This window comes from Gallinula chloropus (genome assembly GCF_964237585.1).
Source record: "Gallinula chloropus genome assembly, chromosome: 4".
NCBI lineage: Eukaryota > Metazoa > Chordata > Aves > Gruiformes > Rallidae > Gallinula > Gallinula chloropus.
The window spans coordinates 90,185,806-90,202,342 of record NC_140088.1 but is presented as its reverse complement, the minus strand read 5'-3'; the positions used below and the strand labels follow the sequence as shown (position 1 = coordinate 90,202,342).

The 16,537-nt window shown below is 44.2% G+C and overlaps 1 protein-coding gene across 4 annotated transcripts in view; it reads left to right on the top strand.

Moving 5' to 3' along the window:
- SPOCK3 (SPARC (osteonectin), cwcv and kazal like domains proteoglycan 3) overlaps nucleotides 1-16,537 on the top strand; it is a gene marked incomplete at both ends in the record, with an annotated part of 122,420 nt that overhangs the window by 36,507 nt on the left and 69,376 nt on the right. For 2 of the 4 annotated variants that reach the window (XM_084264075.1, XM_084264074.1), the window contains 2 exons: nucleotides 710-755; nucleotides 9,998-10,112. The exons of the other annotated variants lie outside the window; for them this stretch is intronic. In XM_084264075.1, coding sequence (XP_084120201.1) covers nucleotides 710-755; nucleotides 9,998-10,112 — 161 coding nt within the window. The remainder of the gene's footprint in view (nucleotides 1-709; nucleotides 756-9,997; nucleotides 10,113-16,537) is intronic. 4 annotated transcript variants of the gene reach the window in all.

Sequence of the window (16,537 nt, the reverse complement as noted above, 5' to 3'; positions counted from 1 at the left end):
AGACATAATAGTAAACCTGGTACTTTTTCTGCTCTGGCTGTTATCTGATGGGTGCAGATTTACTTTTCTCTCAGCTACAAATCTGTAATTTTGGATCAAATTTCTTTAAAGATCTTGAAAAACAGTTAAGTTTTCCCTTCCTGAAATCACAGCCTGATGGCATAATTAGGAGGACACTTTGTTCAGGAGGATTACCTGTAGAAGATAGAGCTAAGTAGACTTGTTTGTTGACAGCTCTTACTGGTGCAGTTGAAAGCTACACAGCAGAGTATTTATTTTTCTGAAATCCATGTATTCTTCCTTAAAACATGATTTTACTGCTGACAGCTTTGGAGCTTAGGTTTTGAAAATTGTAATGAAGGTTTTCAATATCTTAGAAATTAAAGTCCAGGAAAAGTACTGTAACATTTGAAAAGCAGTGTTAGAAACATCACCTGTATATGTACTAGGAGAAAGACTTCTGGTTTCAATGCTAGTAAGTCATGCTGTTTGAACAGTGTGTTTAGGGAGTATGTGTAAGCAGCCTGTTTTATTCTGAGCAGTGCATCCCACAAATGATGACTGTAACCTCTTTCTCTTGTTTTCCTACTGCTGGCCTTTCCTAGGAAGTGGAGGTTGGTATGCATCTTCTGTCTTTCCTCCTTCTGGCAGTTCTTCCTGGGTGGATTGACCCCTTATGTGTTACTAACAGTTGTTTCTCCCTCCTCAGGATGATTATTTTCGTACATGGAGTCCGGGTAAACCATTTGATCAAGGTAAGATTCTGCTGCTGTTTCTTTGTGGGGGACAATTCATTCTTTTTTATATACAATTGGAATCCTCATTTTAGGTCTGTGATTTTTGCAAATGTTTATTGGCTGGGGAAAGAGGTGGGAGCATTAGGAACCTTACAAGTAGCTTGACATTTCTCTCACACAAACAATTGAACAGCATTTGGGATGCTTTGTTTTGTTTCTCTAAGTTAATCACTGGTGTGTTTTCAGCAGGACATCTGAAGAAAAATATCTTTGCAATCTGATATTTTTCTTTTGCAGTTAAAAAAATCATTTATTTTTTTTATATCTTTATATCTGGCTGATTAAACTAAAGGATCTAGAAAACCAGTTCTGGATGTCTCCATCATGTCCAAGTGATGTGTCGTGAGGCAAAAGGAGCTTTGAGTTTGCTAGAGGATGGCAGCTTCAGGTTGAAACCTGTGAGTGCTGATTTAGATCTGTGTCAGCCGGGGTGATTTCGGACCTGCCAGTTTCCCAGACCATGTGTGTCTCCTCGTTCTGTATTATTACATTAGGAAAGAGACTCCTCAAAGAAAAAAGATTCTGGTTTTGTTGAAGTACCTCATCTGGGAAGCAGAAGTTACCACTCCAATCCCAAAGTACCTTTAGTCTGATCATTTTCTTCTTTGGTTATTGGTAGAGGGACATGGTATGCAAAGATGATTGTAGTATGAGAACTGGCCTAGGTTATACTTTAATTAATGACTCCTGGTGAGAGATGTTGCCACCAGTAAGAGATCGAATGCTCTAAATTTTGCTCATGACCTTTTTGTTAGGGCTTTTCTTTTTCTCTTCCAATTGACTGTTAGCTTTTCAGACAATATACCCAAAATGCTATTTTTTCCCCCTAGATTGACAATTTGACATGCTCTGTTGTGTCCTGTTACTCTGAGATCTTTGGGGATCCCCATGCTAATATTTGCAGAGCACTTTTCTTTATCCACAAACAACCCAACTAAGAAATCCCATTAAGGTTATCTGTCCTGCCTTGTTTGCAAGATGCAGTGTGTGGTGGGTAGTGAATATTTTAAAACCCATGCCTACAGAGTTTGCCTTCCTGTTTGCATATCCCTGGCAGCTGAAAATTAACGCTGTGCAGAGTGAAATCTGTTTGCTGAGTAGTTTTATCTGCATTTTATTGTGTATTTTATAACTGAAATAATGTTAGTGGGGAAAACTTTTTATAATTAAAGGTTGAAAAGCCAGAATCAAAGCTCACTGGCCTTGGTGCCTGTGAAGCAGGGAGTCTATTGCAGTGCTGGGCACACAGGGCATCGCTCCTCTGTTTAAAGCCACACTTCTCCTATTGATACAGACTGACTCTGCATACTCATTATAATTTCTAAGAAAAGGCAGGGTTATGCAAATTATCCCCAGGAAGTAATTCACATTAACTCCTCCCATGCTCAGTGACACTCAAGGGCTCTTCTGGTGGTCCTCAGGGATGAAGGCTGGGCATCTTCCTCTCTCCCAGTGCCTGCTCTTTACAGATTTCTCCGTAGTCTCAAAACCACATTTCTGCACAAACTGGTCAGGAACCCCTTTTAGCTGGAAAAAAGATACACTCTGCCTCTTAATTGGTCTTTGGTCTCATTATTTATGACTCCCCTGGCTTCACTTTCTTTGTCTTCAAGGATGCTCCACTCTTAGGGGCAAATTCTGGAGCTGCTCTCAGGGAACAGCTCAAACAGCTACAGCCATACTCCCCTCACATCCAAACCATGCAAATACTGCCTATCCTCAAAACACTCAAATTTTCCTTATATTAAAGCTATATTAATTCACTGTCTCTTAAGCTACATCACTGAATTAGGTAGATTGAAATGTTATTGTTGGGAAGTGTTCCCAGTGTTTTAATTTCCCAGTCTGTCATGTAAAGATGAGCAGGTATTTTACCTGCTGCTGCTCAGCCTCCCTGCAGCCGCTGCTCTGGGCTTCGGATTGACTCTTGCTGCCAGGGAGATGGGCTTTTGCAACATGGCAAAGTATGTTTGAGGAGAAAATAGAACTCTGTAAGTGCCACGTACTCTTTGAGGCATTCAGGTCATTAGGTGAGGTGATTGTGCCCCTGTACTGGGCACTGGTGAGGCTGCACCTCGAGTGCTGGGTCCAGTTCTGGGCTCCTCACCATAAGAAGGACATGGAGGTCCTGGAGCGAGTGCAGAGAAGGGCAACCAGGCTGGGGAAGGGGCTGGAGGGCAAATCCTCTGAGGAGCAGCTGAGGAAGCTGGGGCTGTTCAGCCTGGAGAAGAGGAGGCTGAGGGGAGACCTTCTCCCCACCTCCCCTGCCCTGCCAGGAGGGTGCAGAGAGGTGGGCGATGGTCTCTTCAGCCAGGGGACAGGAGATGGGACAAGGGGCAATGGGCTCAAGCTGCCCCAGGGCAGGGTCAGCTCAGCTGGGAGGGAAAAGTTCTTCCCTGGCAGAGCTGTGGGGCTGTGGCACAGGCTGCCCAGGGAGGGGCTGAGTCACCTTCCCTGGGGGTGTTTAACAGAGGGGAGATGAGGTGCTCAGGGATCTGGTTTAGCACAGGACAGGAATGGTTTGACTCCATGATCTTAAAGGTCTTTTGCAACCCGGTGATTCTGTGATTGGTCGTACAGGCAGGGTGGCTGTGGGTGGTACCTGGGGGAAGAGCCATCCCTACAATAAAGCAAATGGCAGCTCATTCCCAGTGACTGTCAGGGCCGTGGCGGGCTGAAGGGATCAGGTCTTGCACCGCTCCCTCTGCCAGTGAGAGACACCCAGCAGCGACAGTCTCAGCACGAGTTTACTCCTCACTGTGTGGGGGCACTGGGGGCTCGTGTAACTCCTCATTGACATCATTAGTGGTCAGACAAGTGGCTTCTCATTATTGAAACTCATTTTTTATTTCCCTATCCATCCTCTGCTGGAAACCAGCAACATACTGGAACCTCTTTCCAATTCCATTTAGCCACGTTAAGTAGTATTTTTGAGGAGGTAGTGCCTACCATATAGGCATATCTACACATAGTTGTTCTTTTCCTAGGATTTATGTAACTATTAAAGCCTTTTCTAAAGTTCTGATGAATTTACTGTACATAAGTAATACCTGTTTATATGTTTAATCAAAACATGTCCTTAATCTGAGCCTAAATCTCATTGTTAATACTTTGTTGTAAAATTTGAAGTCTGTGGTTGAAGATGAGTGTGTTAATAGTGTCTTACTTCACTCTTCCATATTTTGGTGTACTTAGAAAGGTGTTCTTATGCTAGTATGATTAAGTTAGTCAAAATAGCTCATGTGGACAGATCTATGTAATCATATGGACATACATGTCCAGGCATTCCACTTGCTATGAAAATGCTTAGTGAGATTTATTCCTGGGCTGCAAAATCTTTATTTATGTTAAAAAGATAGCAATTAAGTTAATTTAAAAGATGGAAACTTGCTTTGCAATCCACTGATGCTATTCCTTAAAGCAACATCGGGCATGTCCCCAAAGAGCACTTGTTCCTACTGAACTCTTGTTTCCTTAGGTACATGTAGGGTAGAGAAGATGTTTGGACTGTATCTGGCACACACACACAGATGTTTATTTTTATTAATACCCCAGTGTACATTTTTTGTGAACAATCATGTGGGTCCTGGGTTATTGTTGGAATACATCCACATGTTCTGTTAATCCTGTTGCTTTGCAGGTTTTGTCCTTTCAGTGTTTTAGAAACAAGCAGTTAGGATGTTTTGTGGTTTGGACTATTCCAAACTGAGTATTTTAGCAGCTTTAAGGTATGCTTTATCAATGTCTTCTCAAATTAGAAGTAAGCAACATCTTTCTTAACACATTTTCTTCATACACCACTTCTACATCAAGTAAAAACATACTGGATACTTTCAGTATGTTTTATTTTAGGCTGGGGATGGTAGCAGAACTTGGAGGGTGTAGCTTCTGCATCACATTGCATACACAAAGACACTCGTGCAGGGGTTTTTTTAAGTGGAAAGGATGTTTTCCTCTGCTCAATAGAAGTACCTTGGAGGAACAGTGGATTATTTTCATGTAATGGAAAAAATGAGAAATGGCATTTCCATGGTGGATGAGCGCCCTGGAGGTATCCTTCCTTTGTGGATATATTTATAACATCACTGAATTATTTTTGGCTGTTACAATATCAGGTTGTGGTAGATTTCTGTTTACAGCAGAAACTCTGTAAATACCATTTTACAACAGAAACAGGTTTTGAAACAATTTAAACACATTTTACTTGAGTCTTTGCCTTTTAGCTCTTCAAGGCCAGGCTGGCTGGGGCCCTGGGCAACCTTGTGTAGCTCCAGGCCTGGAGGTTGGTGTCCCTGCCTGTGGCAGGGGGTTGGAGCTCTGTGATCCTTGGGGTCCCTTCCAACCCAGACCAGTCTGGGATTCTATGTTTCACCACCTGGTTCTGCAGTGCTAATCCAGGTAACTAAGTCATGCAAACACATCTCTCGGACTTGTGAGCACATTCCTGTCCTGTGAACCAAAACTGGTTAAAGTCATATTCAGTAAAATCATTTGATTCACTCATTTGCAAGCCCTGGGAAGTCACGAGGGAGTTTAATGAAGATCCATTAGTGTAAGACTGTGAACAATCATGTGGATTTAACTTTGCCATGTTTGATACGTGCCTCATGATCTAGTTTTTCTAGCACAGCTATTGATGGTTTTAAACTAGAAACACCTGTCCCTTGCTTTCAAGAGAAATTGCAGTACTTCAATTAGTGTATCACATGTCCCTTTAAATGGTCTCAATAGCAAATAAGCATGAAATATTTTAGAGGTATTCCAGTTCTTTATAAATTCAGTATCCTCCTACAAAGATGCAGTTTCTTCCTGAGCTTACATCATATGCTAGTGAAGCTTCCAGCTCCAGGTGTGTTCTAGAAATCCTGTTCACCAAGAAAATACACCAAATCCTGTGTTAAACAGATTCCCACTGCTTTTTTAGTACTTTGAGCCAGCCCCTGCCTGGAAATATCCTTCCTAGATGTCCAAGGAACACTTTAATGGCACTTTTACTTCCTTATCTGATGCTGTGCTGTGTTGATTCTTTATTTCTCTTTTGTAACTCTCTCTCCTGTGGTAACACCAGGAAAGGGCCTCGTCCTGCACGGTTCACAGTCTTGGCTCCCAACTCTGGGTGCTGCACGTCTGCTCTTCCAGTGGATCCCACAGAGCTTCAGTGTTTATTTCTGTAGCACCACTGAGTGGATTCTAAATTCTTACTGCTATTTTAAGACAGGCTAAATAAAGGATTTTTAGTGAGGTTAGACCCAGCCCATAATAGGAGATTTTGCTTGGCTTCAAGTAGCAGTTTAACCCCTCGATTCTGATGCCCCACCACCCGTGCTGGATGCCTGGATGCTGAGGTCTGTAGAGTCCCCAAAGGTTGAATTGTCCTAAGAGAAAGAAAAAGTTTATTTTTTTGTTTCTTTCTTTTAAACCCAGCTAAATCCTGGGTTCAGGGAGCGATACAGACCTTCCAGTAGTTAGGAAAGTGAAAATGTGGCAGAGGTCTTTAGTGACAGGCAGAGGGGGAGCACTAGGCCTCCTTCAGCTGGCTGCTGTGCAAGCTCTTCTTTACAGTTCAGGAGCCTGCTAGAGGTTGGGCCTGCAAATCTCGTCATTTTTGAAGTCCTTCTACTTCTGTGTCCTGTGCTGGGATGTCCCAGCTAACTATCTTGAGTCGTGGGCGCCACCAGCCCCTGGGGAGTCCGTGCTTGAAGATGTTTTGGTGTGTACTTGGGCTGGTGCTTCTTTACAGCCTCATTCCATGGCCTACTGAACCTTTTCTCCCCAGAGACAAGTGAACGGGACAAGATAAAATGCCCCAAAGTTGCACGGGGGAGGTTTAGATTTGGTACAAGGAAAAACTTCTTCCCAGAGAGGGTTGTCAGGCCCTGGAACAGGCTGCCCAGGGAGGTGCTGGAGTCTCCATCCCAGGAGGGATTTAAAGGACTGTTAGATGTGGTGCTGAGGGACCTGGGTTAGTGGTGGCTGCCAGATTAGGGTGATGGTTGGACTTGATGATCTAAAGGGTCTCTTCCAACCAAGACATCCTGAAAACAATGAAAACTTTGTCTCTAACCTTGCCTACCCCCCCTTCCATTTTACTGGGAATGGAAAATTAGGAACAGGTCAGACTGCACTCAGCAGACTGCGAAATAACAGTGATTTACTGTGGTTCCTGCCACACATCTCCTGTCCAGAGGGTTCCTCTGTTATGTCTTACTGATCTCGATTTCCTATCCTGTTCCCCATAAAAGTGATGTTCTGGGTTGTGTCGGTATCCGGGAGCGCTGGCTGTAAATTAACTTACAGAAGAGATGATGGGAAGCTTTGCTGAATTGCTCTTCCAAATTTGAATTATAAATAAATAGATCCATTACTAATAATTGAATCCATTCTCTTAATATTAATTCCTTCCTTAGCATGTGAGAATAATAAATCCATGTATAAAAGTCACCAGGTGACCCTATTCTGTTCCATTGTTCCTCAGCAGAGAGCAAATTATTTTTCATTTCACTTCATTTCACTTAGAGAAATAGTAGCCACCTGACTTCTAGGAAGGCAGCTGATACATTATAGCCACTAGTAAAGAAATAACTGATAATAATAAGCCTTAAATAAACATATTGCTTACATCTAGAGGCTCCTCGTGACAGTGGAAACCATCACCGATTTTTAATGACAATATAATTGTGCTGTACAATCTACATTTCCACTTTGATGATGGGGGAAAAAAGCCCCCAGCCTTGATAATTAGGAAGATATTTTAGTAAATGTGATTTGGATAAAAAAACCACAGATGGATGTCTGTTTCATGCTGAAGAAAATAGCCCTGAGGGATACATAACCAGCTCCTCAGTGGGATTTTGACACTTGGGCTGCTTTTGGTGTGAACACTGCACTGGGTCCTAGATTGTGATTTTGACAGAAGTGGAAAGGAATACACGGTATCATTGGTGCAGATCTTTCTTTTGGTGTGGTGTCAAAAATCACAGGATCACAAGGTTGGAAAAGACCTCTAAGACCATCGAGTCCAACTGTCCCTGTCCTGTGCTGACCCAGATCCCTGAGCACCTCATCTCCCCTCTGTTAAACACACCCAGGGGTGGGGACTCCGCCCCTCCCTGGGCAGCCTGTGCCACAGCCCCACAACTCTGCCAGGGAAGAACTTTTCCCTCCCAGCTGAGCTGACCCTGCCCTGGGGCAGCTTGAGCCCATTGCCCCTTGTCCCATCTCCTGTCCCCTGGCTGAAGAGACCATCGCCCACCTCTCTGCACCCTCCTGGCAGGGCAGGGGAGGTGGGGAGAAGGGCTCCCCTCAGCCTCCTCTTTCATGGTAGAATTACCATTATTTAGGGGTCACAGTGAAACAGTGGCACTTGTTTGAAGAGTGTGCTAGTACTTTCTTAGCTACACGCTCCCAGAATTCCACAGCTGGATGCTTTTCCTCTTCTTTGTGTTTATTTGCCTGTGGGCCAGCACATCGCCATTGAAGTCTCACTGAGTTATCGCTGGGCAATGTAGCTTAGTAGATACCGTTATTTCATAGGAGGAATGACATGTGGATCAGGTGGGAGTACAGGATTTTTACTTAGCATCCCCTCTTGGAGCTTTTAAAAAGATCTTGGATATGAGAGATGTGGGAGCCAGCACCTGAACGAGCACATATTCCCAACTCCCAGTCAAATGTCATTTGCCTTGCCAACTTCTTTTTCGTTACTTTTTGGTCCTGGTCCTGGCCAGGCCTGAGCTCCCCTCCCTGAGCAGCTGGCACAGGTGAGGTGAGTCAGCCCAGGCTGGTTCCTCACTGCCTGACATTGCTCCCCCATCAAAGGGGCCAGTTGGGGAGGGGTGCTCCTGGGTGCTTCCAGGGCAGAAAGAGTGTGGCAGGGGCATCCGGTCGGTCCTCTTGTGCAGAACTCTGCTATCATCAGGTCAGTAAGGTACTCCATGGTATCATCGGGTGTAATTTGCTGTGGGCTGTTCTTGTTCCCCTTTCAAGGTGCTTTTGTCAGTAACTGTCCTTATCCCAACCCACAGAGGCTCCAGCTGTTTCTCCTCTGGGGGAACAAGCAGCATGTGGTGCTGTGCCCCTGCTTGAGCCAAACAGCTCCAGCAACGTGACTGAAACAGAACTGTAGGCAACAGAATCCAGTTGAAAATTGTTTTCTGTAGGAATCTGGTGCTCTGGATGACATAATGGATACGTACAAACTTCCTGCAGGTCCTGAGCAAATTCTGGTGTTAAAAGAGTGTAAAATCCAGCAGGCTTCGATTGCCTGTGTTACAAATGTTGCCCAGGAGATGGTTGGGTAGGGTACTTCATATTTTTATAAATGAAAGCAGTGATGCTGTCTTTCAAGTACACAGAAGTATAGATATTCCCCAAAGACCGATTATTCCTTGGTCTAAGGCATTTTGCCCAGCTTCATTTTGCATCATCACCGAGTGTGCTGTATTTTATCCCAGTAAAAACCAGTGCCTTTCAGTCTGGTGTGCTGTGCAAGCAGCAGGCTGTCGGGGAAGGCACAGGCCCTGCCGGCGGCCTAGCTCTCCTCACAGAACACACAGGCCCTGCCGGCGGCCTAGCTCTCCTCACAGAACACACAGGCCCTGCCGGCGGCCTAGCTCTCCTCACTGAATACACAGGCCCTGACAATGTCCTCGTGTTCCCATGAGACAGGAAAGTTCCTCATGCTGAGAGGATCTTAATAACCACATTCTCAAAACACAACAGCCTTGATGACGGGTACAGACTGCCCTAAGCCAAGAAGAAGTTATGGAAAGGTACTTGGGAGTAACGGAACATGTTAAGAACCAGCCATAAGAAGATGATCAAAGCAGCTGGTGTGCGGATGCTTTTAGGCATCAAAGGTAAACTAATGATATTTGGCTATAAGATATGCTTATCAGAACTCACTATAATCACTAACCAGTCAGTGGGGTGTGAACAGTGTGTGTAACCAATTAGCAGTTTTTAGCTTGCCACGTTTGCAGTAACAAAGGTCTGTGATCTGTGTGATTTCACCCAATAAACAGCTTCACCTGAAATTCATATCAAATTGCGTGTTGCCCATCACTGGTCTCCACAGCAGGCCACTCCGGTTCCCCCCCCCCCCCCCCCGCAATACTTGGTGGGGTTTATATGTGGTCTGTTTCTTTTCTTAATGGCATGTTTCTAGAGAATTGTTAATAATTTTCTACCATAATTTTTAGCTTTAGATCCAGCTAAAGATCCGTGTTTCAAGATGAAATGCAGCCGCCATAAGGTCTGTGTTGCGCAGGATCACCAAACTGCTGTTTGCATTAGTCACCGCAGGCTTACACACAGGTAAATACTTCAAAGTTCATCCTATCCAGTTTTTATATAGTATTCGTGACTGACTGTAAGCTGTAAATACATCCTAATTAGTTTAGTTACTTAATAACCTATGAGCAGAGGAGTGGATTTTAGAAGCCATTATGTATGCATAATTTGATTGCAATGTCTAATCTTTTCTTCTTTCGATGGGCTGGTAAACTGGAGGGGTGTGTGTGTAAATACTACAAGTTGCTGGTACAAATCCCTGTCTGGGAATTCCCACTGCATGCAATGACTGTGATAATGTCCTGCTCTGTGCATGGCTTTCACTTCATCCCAACTGAAGCCTTGAAAAGCCGGAATCAAGGCAACTAGAGAACTCAAAGTGCCTGTCCAAGTGTAGGTAGCGACCTGTTAGAATCTAACTTTGTTGGGTTTTTCTTCTTTGGGCTCTTACACATTAGAATTTTCTTTGCATTTTGGAACAAATACATGACAAAGTTACTCCAGAATCCATATGTAGAGAATTTTCATTCCTGGTTTGGGAGAACACGTCCAGGTGCTCTATTTATGTAGGTTTTAAGAGTTGCAAAACATCATTGTACTTCTGTGGCTTCATCTGGGGCAGATAGAACAGCCTGAGCTGTACATGCAAATTGTTGCTTGCTGGAGAGATGGAGTCAAGTTGTGGTTTTGACTTGACGTTGCTCTTCATTGTGGGAAACAGTGTAGTGGAAAGGCTAAAGAGTGTGTTAAAGTGCTTTGCTCAGAAGAGGCTGAGAAGAGCGATGGAAAATTAAAGGATTTTCCTTGTCTGCTGCAGGAGGATCATTTCAAGCTTTTTAGAGAGCCAGGACAGTTTTATGAATGAGGTTAGGAATGCTGAGTGCCCAGTTATGGTAAAGACACACATCTGTAGCTTTTCAAACAAGCACGTTTGTACCTGGTGAAAGGAAGAGTTTAACCTGTTCTTGATCTCCAGCTCCAGTTAATAAACAGAAAAGCTCTATGGAATTTTTAGAGTCAAACTGTTAATAACAAACAATATCAGTGCAGCCCTCGATGCCTTTGTTTGATAAAGCATTGCAGAAGGTGCAAGAATGCCCAGCTTTGTCTGATAATAAGGCTAATTTCAACTGTGTGTGAGCTGTCAGGGGAGTATGTGAGTGTCAGCTGTGAGGAGACAGGACAGTCATTTGGAATTTCTGAAAGGTATTAATGAACATTATTGAAAACACTGGGGGAAAAACAGCATCCCTAAATTAAATATACACACAGCAGGTAAGGACTGAAAGCTTTCTGAGACTGGATGAAGCTGTGTGCAGCAGTTACGTGTACTCACACCTGCCCTCATACCTGTATTGCTCTTTTGGAAGGGTGATATTTTAAGAGGCAAACCTTGTCTGGATGTAATACAGCCTCATAATAATGATCTGTGCTTCCTCTCTAAAGAGGTTCCCATCATGCAGCCTCTGATCTTCTGTGATCTGATCTTGCTATGGTGGGATGAGAGTACTAGCAGTGTATTCACAAGCAGTCATGTCTGTGCTCTGTCTTTACCACCGGTAATGTCTTTAGCCCAAGATTTTATTCTTCCACTGATGTCTGCAATTTGCATAATGATTTCCAACAGAGACATCTGTTTTTCCAGGCTCCCAAAGGACTGGTCTGCTCATTCATAAGTCTTGGTAGAAATTAGATAAGAGAGGTTGTATTATCAACTGTCAGGTTATATTATCTACCTGCATCCGTTTCTAATACGTCAGTTGTGTGTGTTCAGTGTTTTGGGACTAAATCTTTGGAAAATTTCATCCCAGTAATTCTAACTTTTCACTTTGTATGAGGCTCTCCATGTCTCCAAGATAAATAGGTATTTTAAAGATAATTTTGGACTACCCCAGGGAAGGAATGCCAAGATTCAACTGCTGGCTGCGAGAAACCGGTAAAGAGTTGACTAGCTCAGAGACATTTACAAATGTGGTTTGTGTATAAGTTCTGGAAACAGTGAAATTGCAAGACAATTTTGGGCCAAAAATCATGTTCTAAGTAAATCTGAGTGTCACTGATATATTAGAACTTAGTAACTAACCTGGTGCTTACTGATTGATCCCAGAGGAATGTGATAAAACAGTGTCTTTTTCTCCCTCCATAAGCATGAGGAATGTGGTGTGTAAAATCTGTTGGGTACATTAAAGCAGAGGGTGCTTGGATGAATGCAGTAACTCGATGCATTAAATAATTCCATGCATTCAGTGCACGTGCAGTTTTTGTAGGTAAATGTAGATCGGCCTTTATATGAATTCCCCACCATACATGATGCTCCCTGTCCCAACTGCGAAGGTCCTGCTAAACCTTCACAGACTCACAGAGCTGTAGGGGTTGGAAAGGACCTCCAGAGCCCATGGGGTCCAACCCCCTGCCAAAGCAGGGTCCCTGGGACAGGGCACACAGGTCGGTGTCCAGACGGGGCTGGAATCTCTCCAGAGAAGGAGACTCCACACCCCCTGGGCAGCCTGTCCCAGGGCTCCCTCACCCTCACCGGGAAGAAGTTCTTCCCCACATTGGTGGGGAACTCCCTGTTCTCCAACTTGAGCCCATCGCCCCTTGTCCTGTCCCCACAGACACTGAGCAGAGGCTGCCCATGTCCCCCTGTGTCCCACCCTTCAGACATTGATAAACACTGACCCCATCCCCTGATAGATCCGTGCTCTCATTCACTTAGGGAAAAGGAAAAGGAGCAGCAAGGAAGGCACAGTGAAGCAGAGAGGAAGGAACTGTATAGCTTTGTGGCTTTTCTGTATCTTTAGGTGCAGCAGCATTTTATTGTGATTTGAAAAACTGCAGGAAAGCAGAGGGTTGACTCTGGGCAGGTTGTGTGAGAGGCCCAAGCGCCGCTCTTTGCGATGTCATCACTTCCCATTGTCCCGCTGCCGAGGGAGGCAGCTGGTGCCGCGGAGTCCCTGATTGGAACTTTGAGGCCGATTCATTACAGAGATTTGCAGCTGTACACAGCAGCACTTAATCGTTCTTATGCTCCCAGCTCTGTGGAATCTCCTGAAGGCTCTCTGGTTCTTGGGGTAATTTGTGCTGCCAGTCTGCTGGCTTGGCGGCGTTTCAGGCTTGGTCGTATTACCCGTGTGTGTTTGCGCAGGAAGTGATGCTGCACGTAGGCTGAATTCACAGTAATTCTCTTGTTATAAGCTAATGAGCAACACTCCTTCATCCACAGTGCTAACATCATATAGCTTTGATTACTCCAATTATTGTGTAACTCTGCCATTGTGACTGGACTCACGCTCTGTGAAGTACCTCAAAGGATATTTGCTTACCCATTGCTGAATTGGGCTTACTGGGCTTAAAAGAGAGGTGAAAACGTGAATGTTTGGGAGGTTTTTATGTGCTGTGAAATTTAGTTTATTAAAAAAAAAAGTGAAGGTTCTTTCTTGCCAGCTGTTTCATCATATTGGGAAGGGAAAAATAGGTGACAAAGACCTTGCAAACATACATGCTGGATAAGTTGAGGGCCCATTCTTTCCTGGGGGGGGTGTGTTTCTTCCACTTGTTTTGGTGGGAGTTAGGGATGTGCAGCTAGAGGGAAATGGAATGTGCTAACAGAACTCGTTCTCTCTCTGTAAGTAGCTTCTAGACCTAACAGGAGATGGGTATGTGGATTGCAAGAACGTGCACTGCAGTATCACTGCTGTTCGCATCAGCTTTACTATTTATTAAGGCTGCAACTTAGCCATATGGGATTTATAATTTCCAAACTCAGGAATTTGCTGTCTTTCAGGAAAAAAAAATACCAATAAATAGCACCCCTTCACTCTGCCAACCTGTTTCTGTAGAAATCTATAATAGAATTTTTTAGGTGTTAATGGTTTGGGTTTTTTTCTTGGTGTGTAATACATGTTTTGCAGGAGATCAAAGCAAACCTAAATTAAAGGAGACCTAACGAGAACTTCCCTGTTGTGTTTATGAGCAGAACCAACTGTTTTCCACTTTTCACATTCAAAAATCATCGAATCATAGAATGGTATGGGTTGGAAGGGACCCCAAGGATCTCCAACCCCATGGAAATCCATGATATACCTATTTTTAAGGAAAATATGGAGTCCTACTCTAGGCTGATGTAGAGGGACTTGAGTTAATTCAGTAAGTCTTAGGCCTACTCGTGTTTTACCACCTCCAGTAACCTTGTTCAGAGTCTCAGTAGCCTGTGGGAGCGAGAGGGTGTGCTGGTTCATCAGCTGGCACGATGAGTTCTTTCCGTGATCACGAGTGTCCTACTTTCCACTTCTGCAATTAGATGATAAATAAGGACTGGGATTTATTTTTCTCTTTCTAGGGAGAACGGATCCCAGCTTTCTGTATCTCCTTCTGACTTGCTGACAGTGGTTAAAGGCACACTTGGTTGTACCAAGTGGTAAGTTAGGGCACTAACTAGAACACAGTTAGGAAGGACTTAGGAAATGTGTGACGTGGGAAGGTGTTGCTGTTAGAGTGTACAGCTTTGGGCTAGTCCTGGCCGATGTAAATGTGCTATCCAGTTAATAAAAAATGGTTTGGGAGCTTTTTGTTGCTGCTTTAAAATGGTGGTTTCCCTCCCAGTGTTCCTGAGAGCCTCCTACATAAACAGATTGCCTTTCTGCTGGCACCTTTAGGGATGGTGATGAAGGAGACAGGGTGTGCAGTTTCATGGATGTCAGCAAGCACAAAGTGCCATTATGAAGAACTTGGGGGGGAAAAGGTGTGTAGATGCTCTGATTCTAAAAGCAAACCAACTACTGAGATTTGTAAAGAACAGTGAAGAAAATAGTCTGTAAATGTTAAGAAATAACTTTGTGAGTGATGTCTCCCACTGCATTTGTGTTAATAGCTCAGTGATCTCTGGTCACCTTAATAAATGACATGTAGCAGAAACAGAAATGCTGCAGAGCTGTTAAAAGTTATGATCAAAGATCTGGAGATATTTCTGTGTGGAAAGGCATTAGATTAGAGCTAATTTAGTAAGAAAGGCTATGACAGGCTTTTATTTCTGGAGTCATTGCTCAGTTTCATTTCCTATCATAATGAATAGGGAGAATACACGAGGCAGCAGATTGAAAATGAATTTTAGCAACTTGTTTGATATTCATAGAATCACAGACTGGTTTAAGCTGGAAGAGACCCTAAATATCACCAAGTCCCAAACCCCTGCCATGGGCAGGGACACCTCTCACCAGCCCAGGCTGCTCACGGCCCCATCCAACCCGGCCTTGAACCCTGCCAGGGAGAGGGCAGCCAGCACCTCCCTGGGCACCCTGTGCCAGGGCCTCACCACCCTCCTGAAGGGCAAGTGATGGTAGTGCTAGGATTATTAGGACAGCTGGCCCATTTCAAGCCTTATTGCTCCCAGCACTGGGCAGTAGACAGTACGTAAAGAGGCTTGGTTCTGTTATGGAGTTTGCCTGTTGAGCAGAATTATTCTTGATTTAGACTAGTAGGAGAGTAGAGTCTGGTTAGAAGTTGTTTAAAACAGGTGCCCAGGGTGGGTAGAGTTGTATTGCACACTATCTAATATAGCGGATTAATTAAAGAACAATCAAGTGAACAACAAACTCCAAAAAGCAAAGCCAAAGGAATACTCTGATCCTTAAATGGGAATACTTTGGATGTGGTTTTTCTGTAAAAGTGGCTCATTACTCTTCACAGGCCCTAATGAGCAGCTTGGAATTGCTAAATATGATCTGGAGATGCTGACACTTTCTTGGGCCTTTCCTTAGATTTTGGCTCAAAATAGTTCTAGGTTACATACATATAGAAGGTGCTGAGCTTGAGACACTGCTGAGGGGGTGTTAGAAAACAGTTCCAGGTAAATGTTGCCCTCTAAAGAATCAGAATCACAGAACATTAGGAGTTGGAAGGGACCTCTGGAGATCATCTAGTGCAACCCCTCTGCCACCCAGACTATATCCCACAGGAACACATCCAGGTGGGTTTGAATGTCTCCAGGGAAGGAGACTCCAAAACCTCTCTGGGCAGCCTGTCCCAGTGCTCCATCACCCTCACAGTGACAAAGTTTCTCCTGACATTTCCATGGAACCTCCTCTGCTCCAGTTGCACCCGCTGCCCCTTGTCCTGTTGCTGCCATCCCTGAGCAGAGCCTGGGTCTGGCCTCCTGACTCCTGCCCTTTACATACTTATAAACATTAATAAGGTCGCCCCTCAGTCTCCTCCACGCTAAGGAGACGCAGCTCCCACAGCCTTTCCTCGTAAGGAAGGTGCTCCACTCACTCAGTAATCTTTGTGACCCTGTGCTGGGCAGTAAAGAATGGATTATTCTCTATTCTTCTCCCCATGGCTCAGCTGGTGTGAGGTATGACATGATGGTGGTGAAAATGTCATCACTATAAGTGAGCTGGAAAAGGAGAGACAAGTAGCTACTGTAGTGCATGCAGTAGAGCTTTGCTTTTAAT